The sequence below is a fragment of the Montipora capricornis genome, chromosome 3 (assembly GCF_036669925.1).
Source record: "Montipora capricornis isolate CH-2021 chromosome 3, ASM3666992v2, whole genome shotgun sequence".
In the NCBI taxonomy this organism is placed as follows: Eukaryota; Metazoa; Cnidaria; class Anthozoa; order Scleractinia; family Acroporidae; genus Montipora; species Montipora capricornis.
In genome coordinates, this window is record NC_090885.1 from 76,429,850 (window position 1) to 76,440,281 (window position 10,432).

The following is a 10,432-nucleotide window of genomic DNA, read 5'->3' on the forward strand; positions in this document are numbered from 1 at the left end:
TTAATTCGTGGTCCTCAAAATTGTTTTATGTAAATAATCACTGCATATGGCCCCTCATATTTATGATAGCATTAATTTTTAGAGAAAATTTGACATTAAATTAGGAATGTTGAGGTGCATTTTCTTTACCATGATTATGGGCTATTACCATGGATTTTCCTTCAAATTTGCAAATGCAGATTAGTGAATGGTTAGAACTGGGACGACAACAACAACGCACTTAAATACTCCATTGGTAGCACAATGTTTAAGTGGCTACCCACATGTACGCATTGCGTACCTATTAAAAAAAAACAGCGAAAAATACGAAGAAACATCCAGGAAGCTTAGGAAAAAGGCTGTACGGCTTACTACTGAAGCCTCTCTAAGAAACGAACATCTACAATGTTCATACAGAAATTAAAACTACTTTGATTCTGCAATACGTTTCAATAGACCATCTGTCATCTTTATTTGCTTGTGGATGTTACAGTGCGAATTTGAACTTAGAGTCTTATGTGCATAAAGTGAAGCTCAAAGTATTGTTAAACGTTACAATCAGGCTGAGTGCAAACAAAAGAATGATGCCTGCGTGCGAGAATGGCATAATTTGGGGATTATGCATCTCTAAAATAAAAACCGCCAAATTAGTCCTGACAAGCAGCCTTTCCCAATGGAAACGTGTTAGCAATTCAATTAGCTCATTCAAAGTCCTTGGCAAAAGAAAAAAACACAATGGGGGGAAACAGGTGATTGAGTTTCCAGGTCTGATATTGGATTGATTTAAGTCTCTTGAATAAGTCTTATTTCAAGTAGTCTTTCTGCTGGAAATCTTATCTCAAGATCAAAATTATGTCAGAATGGGACATAAACTAATGAAATAGATAAAAAATTATGAGTTTGACGCCAATCACAGAAAATGGAATATTACACTCATAATGATGTCACATCCTGTCCTTTTGGTGTCAGCTACATACCGGCAGCAGATTTCCTGCCAGAAAAGCATATCTTAAAACCTTTAACCTTTCATAAGAAAATGAAATGGGATGCAATCATTATTCTATAGGCTGTTTTTTCCTCATAATATAATCTAATTTATATTTTAATGTTGCTCGATTATTATTGTATAAAACACTTTTAGTCCGTTAAATACCCAACTACTTTATTACATTACAGGCTCTATTCCTATTTTTCTCTGTAAGGACAGTCTCCGTAACCCGAAATCATTCCTTTGAAAAACTCTGATCATGAAAGGCAATTTTAAAAAATACTGGCTTAAAATAGTTATTCCTTCACTGTTCAATTAATCTTTCGCTGCCGCTTTAGCATGGTGTAGTCAGGGCATGGACCTTTGTTTTCGTTCATTTATGTTCTAGGTGCAGCCCGGATTTCGGAAGAAATCTTCCCGGTTATCAAGAATGGTGGATAGAAAGTTGGATGCTTTAGTGCAGCATATGCAAGAGCTTCGCGTTGCAAGAAAGGAGGGAAACAGACTACAGGAGGGTATGGCTTGTTTCAGTTTGGGCAACTACTATCAAGATATAGTAGACTTTAAACAGGCCATAAGAAAATACTCAGAAGCATTAGCCATTTTTGAGGAAATAGGTTTCAGCGCCGGAAAAGGAAGAGCCTATAGCAATCTCGGCAATTCTTGTCACAACCTTGGCGATTTTAAGCAAGCCATAGCGTACCACAGTCAAGATCTTAGTATTGCAAAAGAAGTAGAGGACAGGGCTGCAGAAGGAAGAGCCTATCGCAATCTTGGCAATGCTTCTCATAGCCTTGGCAATTTTGAGCGAGCCATAGCGCACCACAGTCAAGATCTTAGTATTGCAAAAAAAGCAGGCAACAGGGCTGCAGAAGGAAGAGCCCATGGTAATCTCGGCAATGCTTATCACAGTCTTGGCAAGTTTAAGGAAGCCATAGAGTACCACAATCAACATCTTGATATTGCAAAAGAAGTAGGGGACAGGGCTGGAGAAGGAAGTGCCTATTGCAATCTCGGCAACGCTTTTGGCAGCCTTGGCAATTGTGAGCAAGCAATAGAATACCACAATCAACATCTTAGTATTGCGAAAGAAGTAGGGGACAGGGCTGGACAAGGAAGAGCCTATGGCAACCTCGGTAACGCTTATAACAGCATTGGCAATTTTAACCAAGCCATAGAGTGCCACAGTCAACATCTTAGTATTGCAAAAGAGGTACAGGACAGGGCTGGAGAAGGAACAGCAAATGGTAATCTCGGGAACACTTATCGCAGACTTGGCAATTTTAACAAAGCGATAAATTGCCACAACCAAGATCTTATTATTGCAAAAGAATTAAGGGACAGGGCCAGAGAAGGAATGGCCCATGGAAATCTCGGCATTGCTTATCATAGCCTTGGTAAGTTTAGGCAAGCCGTAAAGTACCACAATCAACAGGTTAGTATTGCGAGAGAACTAGGGGACAGGGTCACAGAAGGAAAAGCCTATTGCAATCTCGGCAACGCTTATGACAGTCTTGGATGTTTTCACCAAGCCTTATTGTACCACAATGACCATCTTAGTATTGCAAAAGAAGTAGGGGACAGGGCCGGAGAAGGAAGTGCCAATGGCAAGTTAGGCAACGCGTATTATAGAATTGGCAAGTTTGAGTAAGCCATAGAGTGCCACAATCAACATCTTAGTATTGTGAAGGAAATAGGAGACAGGGCTGGAGAAGGAACAGTCTATGGCAATCTTGGCAAAGCTTATGTCGGTCTTGGCGATTTTGAGCAAGCTATGGAGTACCACAATCAACATCTTAGTATTGCAAAAGCAGTAAGGGACAGGGTCGGAGAAGGAAGTGCCAATGGGAAGCTAGGCAACGCGTATCACAGACTTCGTAAGTTTGAGCAAGCCATAGAGTACCACAATCAACTTCTTAATATTGTGAAAGAAGTAGGGGACAGGGCTGAAGAAGGAAGAGCCTATGGCAAACTCGGCAACGCTTATTACAGTCTTGGTAATTTTAAGCAAGCCATAGAGTACCACAATCAAGAGCTTAGTATTGCAAAAATAGTAGGGAACAGGGCCAGTGAAGGAACAGCCTATGGCCATCTTGGCAATGCTTATCGTTGTCTTGGCAATTTGAAACAAGCCCTAGAGTACCACACTCAACAGCTTAGTATTGCAAAAGAAGTAGAGGACAAGGCCGGAGAAGGAAGAGCCCATTGCAATCTCGGCAAGGCATATCACAGTCGTGGTAAGTTTAAGGAAGCTATAGAGTGCCACAAACTAGATCTTAGTATTACGAAAGAAGTAGGGGACAGGGCTGGAGAAGGAAGAGCCCATGGTAACCTCGGCAATGCTTATCATAGTCTTGGCAAGTTTAAACAAGCTATAGAGTGCCACAATCAAGATCTTAGTATTGCAAAAGAAGTAGGGGACAGGGCCGGAGAAGGAAGAGCCTATTGCAATCTGGGTAACGCTTACCACAGACTTGGCAACTGTAAGCAAGCCATAGAGTACCACGAGCAACATCTTAGTATTGTGAAAGAACTAGGGGAAAGGGCCGAAGAAGGAAGAGCTTATGCCAATCTTGGCAATGCTTATTGCAATCTTGGTAATTTTAGGGAAGCCATAGAGTTCCACGAGCAGCATCTTAGTATTGCGAGAGATCTAAGGGACAGGGCAGGAGAAGGAAGAGCCTATGGCAGTCTCGGCAACGATTATGAAAGCCTTGGCAATTTTAAGCGAGCCTTAGAGCACCACATTCAGCATCTTAGTATTGCAAAAGAAGTAGGGGACAGGGCCGGAGAAGGAAGAGGCTATGGGAATCTCGGCAATGCTTATCACAGCCTTGGCAATTTTAAGCAAGCCATAGACTTCCACAATGAACATCTCAGTATTGTGAAAGAAGTAGGGGACAGGGCTGGAGAAGGAAATGCCTATGGCAATCTCGGCAACGCTTATCACAGTCTTGGCATTTTTAAGCAAGCCATAGAGTACCACAATCAGCGTCTTAGTATTGCGAAGGAAGTAGGGGACAGGGCCGGAGAAGGTAAGGCCTATGGCAATCTCGGCAATGCTTATCACAGTCTTGGCATGTTTAAACAAGCCATAGAGTACCACCACCAACATCTTAGTATTGCGAAGGAAGTATGTGACAGGGCTGGAGAAGGAAATGCCTATGGCAATCTCGGCAATGCTTATGCCAGTCTTGGCAATTTTAAGCAAGCCATAGAATACCACCATGCACATCTTAGTATTGCAAAAGTAGTAGGGGACAGGGCGGGAGAAGGAAAAGGCTATTGCAATCTTGGCAACGACTATCTCGGTCTTGGCAATTGTAAGCAAGCCATAGAGTACCATGAGCTACATCTTGGAATTGCAAAAGAATTAGGGGACAGGGCCGGAGAAGGAAGTGCCAGTGGCAATCTCGGCAACGCTTATTACAATATGGGCATACTTCAAGAAGCACTTCACTTTAGCGAAGAACAGCTTGGAATTTCCATGGAAACAGAAGACCCCATAGGGCAGGGAATCGCGTGTTATCAGATTGGTCGTGTCTATGAATGTTCAGACTCCTTGGGCAAAGCTCTCATATACTATCGTCAAAGCATAAATCATTTTGATGAAACAAGGCATCTTCAGTCAGAGGATGCATTTAAAATAAGCTTTCGCGAACAAAGTCAGTTTGCGTACACTGCTCTGTGGACAGCACTCTTGAAAAATGGAGAGGTTAAGGAGGCTTTGTATGCTGCTGAGCAAGGACGAGCCCAGGCTTTAGCAGACATTTTGAAGATGCACTGTGGCATTGACGAGAAACCTTCGGCAGATACGATAAAGGAAACAATATCTTTTGTGATGAAAGATCTGCCTTCACAAACTGTTTTCACAGCACTTAAAGGGAACTCGATCAGCATCTGGTTGCTAAGAAAAGATTTCGAGATAAATTTTAGACAAAAGGAAATCAAAAATGGAACTGTTCTCTCACTGATAAAAAGTTCTCTCGAAGAGATCAATGCAGGGACCGTTGTTGAAGGAATCATTCAGTCTTTGGACTTCTCTCTGAACCCTTTGCAGCTGTTATATGATGTCTTAATCAGTCCTATCGCAGACTTGCTCCAGGGTGATGACTTAGTCATTGTTCCTGATGGACCATTATGGTTGGCTCCTCTTGCTGCATTGAGTGACTCTGTCAGAATCCGTGTTATTCCATCGCTGACCACTTTAAAACTGATTGCTAGTGCACCTGACGACTTCCAAATGAAGAATGAAGCGCTGCTTGTGGGCGATCCATGCTTGAACGAAGTCACTTACGGCACTGGTGAACCCATGTATGGACAGGTGCCGTGTGCCAAAAAGGAGGTGGACATTATTGGAGAACTTCTGCAGACCGTGCCTCTTACAGGAAAAGATGCAACCAAAGATGAGGTGCTGAAAAGAATGACGTCAGCTGCTTTAATCCACATTGCTGCACATGGAGATGACGATGTTGGAGAAATTGCTTTGGCCCCAAATCCCGCACGCACATCCCATTTTCCTGAGGAGGAAGATTTCATGTTAACGTTGAAGAATGTTCATGCACTTCGTCTTCATGCAAGACTGGTTGTGCTAAGTTGCTGTCATTCTGGCCAGGGATATGAAAAACCCGAGGGTCTTGTGGGAATAGCCAGGGCTTTCCTGTGTGCTGGTGCCCGGTCTGTTCTGGCGTCACTCTGGGCAATCGATGACGAAGCAACTTTAATGTTCATGAAGAGTTTCTATCAACACTTGGCAGATGGAAAAAGTGCAAGTACAGCTCTTCACCATGCTATGAAATCTCTTCGGGAGACAAAGAATTATTCCGCCGCAAAATACTGGGCGCCATTTGTGCTAATTGGCGATGATGTCACCCTTGAATTTGGGGAACACATAAATTCCCCATAAATTCTTTATTGCCCTTCAACCCACTATTTGTTTCCCTCTTTTTTTAGAAACAATGTCCAAAACGTGAGAAAACCACTTGGACTCTGATACGTCAATATGTAATCCTCCTTTCTTTGTTTATGTGAGTTATTGAAAACAATTCAATCATTGATACCTCCTCAGTCGTGGTCAGACTAAAGATATCATGATCTAGCCATCGTGTTATTTTGGCCCTTAAAATACTTCAAAATAACTCCGAGTTTTATGGGCTGTTTCATGGGTGTTCATTTTACATGAAGCAGGTATACTCTTTAGCTTGGTATAGCAACTTTCCATTTAAAATGAAATGACAGTCTCGGGGAATGTGTAGTTTCTGTGTTCCTTTAAGGTTGGCCAAAGCTAAATAAGCAAATTAATCGTTTTGGGAGGCAAGTGTAACCTAGGAAAGTAGAAATGTTTGGAAATTACCTAATTTTTCATATTGATATACGTAAGAAGTATCTATAGTATGTGAAAATTGCTAGGGCCCAGATTCCATTACCCAAGCGAAAGAATGTCCCATACAGCCTCAGGAAAATGAACAATAGACCAAATCGACCAACTCAATATTGTACCCAATTCAAATCTCCTGGGGTTAAGATTGTTTGTGTATAGCATTGGAATTTTAATGTAGCATTCCCATTTAAATCATATTGAAATTCCTGGAACAAAACGTTTTCTTTCCAAAGGCTTTAAATTGGACGCAACACCGCGTTAGCGGATTTGGTCTATTGTCTATTTTTCATTTTCCCGCAAAACTTGGTTCAAAAATAGACACTTTTCTGATGCTGATGAGCACTAGGCAAATTTGAGTAAATCTTTCTCTTAGGTGATGGACTCTTGCCAGGTTTTAGAACCTAACAAATGGAAAGTTTCTTACTGTAAAGATTTACATGTTGATTTTCTGATGTTTTGTCACGGAACCAGACCGATGCAAAATAACTCAATGAAACGGGCGATGGGTGGGAAGTAAAAGTTGCCTGATCTCTTAATTTGTGTGCATTTTAAGTTTAAAGACTGCAAACCCCTGGGAGGGGGCTCTTTGCAAATTCATATGCTCGTCGGAAATTTTGAATGGAACTCCAAAACGAGACCAATCTAGGCGTGGCCCAGGCTTTTGTGACCCCTAAATTAGACCATATTTAAAACACATTAAATAGCCGTTTTTTAATTTCTTCTCGTGCAACCCTGAACGAGACCATGATGGCATTTTGCCAAGAGCACCCCAAGTGAGACCAAAATCTGAAATTTACACCCCCTAAGCAAGACGATGATCATCCCCATCCCTTTCATATGCAAGTCCCCTTCCCAGGCTGCAAACATTTTTCTTAGGCAAACATCCAGATTTCTTTTCACGATTCCAGAAACTTCCAGAAGGTTAAAAGCTACCGTAGGTAATAAAATTGTTGCATGACCTCTTAATTAAGTTTTCTTAATACAATCTTAAAGTTTAAGTGCAAACTAGTAAAGAGACGACAATGGATATTTAACAACTATTCACCGAAGTGGTGGTGGCTAGCGGTGGATATTTACCGAGCCGTGAAGCGGCGAGGTAAATATCCAACGCTAGCCACCGACACTGAGGTGAATAGTTGTTTTAGTATATTCTAAAACAGTGAGACAATATACACCACAAAAAAATAATTTGGATGTTTTCTTCACTTGTCACGGATGCAAATCGGGACGCCATTTTTTCCCGAGTTGCTCAGAGGTAAATAGCACAGGATATTCGTAGTTTGACGAGCCAATCAGCACCTGTGTTCAACACTATCCACTGTTTTAGTAGATACTAACAATGTATAGATTGATCAATGCACACTACGTAGGACACCCCTTTCTTCAAAAGGGCGGTGTAATGAACTATCATGTGGAAAGAGAAGATGATATAGCCATAGTTAAGATATATTTAAAAAAAAAACATATGAAACATATAATGCATATAATTACATATTATTGCTTTAATCATAGAGATTCTCGAGGAAAAGAATTATGTCGATCAATTCTGCCATTCCATGATAAGGGAAGACCCCCAATTAACATTTCACCCCGGGCTACCCAGTCCTACCAGCAAAATACAGCGTCGATTGAAGATTTTAGCTATGGAAACGTGCACAAATTGTATCGGTAGGTCCTGGAATTCGTCCAGAGAGACAACTTCACTCGTGAACTGCCATGTTCACAACAAAGCATTCAAGTTAGGCATCCCAGTGTGCATGAAACGATCTCTCACCCGTCTCGAGAAGACCAGACACGCACGGTCCTTACACTACGGGTATGCCTGTAGAATCAACGGAAATGTCAGTTCCTTCTAAAAAACAAGCATCTTTTTTTGGTATTCGCCCTTGTCACACGGCGGCCATATTGTCCCGGGAGACCAAAAGACCTTTGTTTTATCATGCCAAGCCTCGCAGTGGAAACCATGGAGGTGAGGCTTGGTGTGGTAAAACAAAGCATTTTGGTCTCCCGGGACACTATGGCCGTCGTGTGACAAGGGCGAATGGTACGTATCGGAGAACCAAAACATTTACGCCCGTGCTGACGGAATTTTTGAACAAGAGAGAAAAATGCAATACCTCAGGACATCGCACTGGAGCGTCGTACCAAACGAGTCGTCCCGGGATTTTGGCCCGTGCGATCCCTTTTGGACGCAGTTAAACCTTCGCTGCTTTCAGATACCGCCCTTCCTCCCGGTATGGCAGTTAGGGAGAGAAATGTCAGGCCCTAAACCATTTGAGACGGATCCCACTCCAACACACAGCTCCAGACCGCCCAATTCAGCATAAGATTTCGATTGCTCTGAGGAGGCTCGAAATAGTTTCTCCTTTTTTCAAACAAATAAACATATTCTGTCCTTAGATACAGTTAGGGAAGTCATATCAAGACAAAATTTGGCAAGGGTATTAAGTACCCATTATAGATTTCTCATATCACATTTTCCTTCAAAATAACGTTACTATAGCAACAATATAAGGCACTTCTTCGTGCTTTAAAATCAAGATATATTGTGGTTTTTGAAAACACGGTGAAATCTTCCCATTCAACGTTACCAGAGAATGTTAGAAATAATCTTTAAAGTATTTAAAATTCAACAAAATCTGTAGGTCAGTTTTTCAGAAAAGTAGGTTTTTTTGAAATGTCTAATTTTTTTTTCACCTTCAGAATTGTTTTAAATTTAAAAGACAGACGTTTTAAATTAATCTAAGCTAACATGCAAAAAATAAAAAAAAATCACCGTCCAGAAGCAGAGATATAAACGAGTACACTTGCAAAATCAGGAAAAATGAGGGGTTTACAAGATTGACATTTACGCACGCATTGCCCGCTCATTCGAGTGCACGCGCGAATGAAGATACAAGCCAACACAAACGGATTTAAGTGACCATTAAACCGTGTGTTTGCAATTTTCGTAGTTTTCGTGAATAGGTGATGTCTATTTATATTCCATATGTATAGGAATAGACCAATTTCGATATATTAAAATTCAGTCCTAAACAAAAGACATCTTCACGAGGCTCTGGGGAATAAATATAAGGATTTGTATGAGTCTATTCCCCAGAGCCTCGAGATGGTGCCTTTTGTTTTCGACTGAATTTTAATATACCGAAATTGGTCTATTAGAAGAAAGGTGAGTGAAATTAGCGGTATTTGTCTATTTCTGGTGACCCATTTTGAATCGTGACCTGACGCAAGCAGCTTTTAGAATTGCGTGTGCGGCTTACGCGCACGCGCTCAGCTGAAAACCCTTTCGAGCCTCCTTAAGGCATTGTTACACTGTGCAATTTTTTGTGCAACTTGTCTCGCAACGCCATTTCTACAAGCTTTTCTCACATTACGAAACAAGTTGTTTTACGGGTGTTACACTGAGCAACGTTTCATGCAACTTGTCTTGTTTCAATGATCACATGAGGTTAAAGAAACACTTTCATTGGATGGTGCCGCAAACCGTTGCGACACAAGTTGCAGGACAGATGCTACACTACGCAATGTTTAAAAAATTCGTTGCAACCGTTTGCCGAAAGTAAAAGTTAATTCTACTTTCCGCAACGGTTTCTGCAACTGGTCGCGCAACGTCTTTGGCCGTTGCAAGGTATGTTACATTGGGCAATGATTTAATATTCATGGCGAAAGTAATTTTATCTCATGTGGTCGGCGCTGGACTCGTGGAATACAAAGTGTACACACGCGCCCTGCTAAAGGTAACCTACACGCATAAACTTTCTTTCATCTCGAATTTCAGAGTAACTACAAGAGCTAATATCTGCGAGACATTATAATTACAGCTACAATTCATAGCATATAAGGATACATAACTCAATATAAAATAATTTATTTAAAGAAACATTAATTAAAAATAAAAGCAGCTACACAAAATGCGACCCTAAATTCTCATTTTAAAACACGTTAGCGCATTCCACAACTTAGCTGACAAGGAAGAAAAAGAGTTAGTTAATTAAGACCATAGCTAGTTGTTCTAGGTTTATTGAGGGACAGAATGATTTCCGCAAACATCATGAGAAGAAGACCGGAGAGAAAACTCAGTT

General features: G+C 41.2%; 1 protein-coding gene across 1 annotated transcript; it reads left to right on the forward strand.

The window, feature by feature from the left end:
* Positions 1-1,181: 1,181 nt before the first annotated feature.
* LOC138041656 (tetratricopeptide repeat protein 28-like) lies at positions 1,182-6,074 on the forward strand. The gene is given in 1 exon segment (XM_068887414.1): positions 1,182-6,074. A coding segment is annotated over 1 exon segment (4,476 nt). The 5' UTR covers positions 1,182-1,397; the 3' UTR covers positions 5,874-6,074.
* The last annotated feature ends 4,358 nt before the right edge of the window (positions 6,075-10,432 follow it).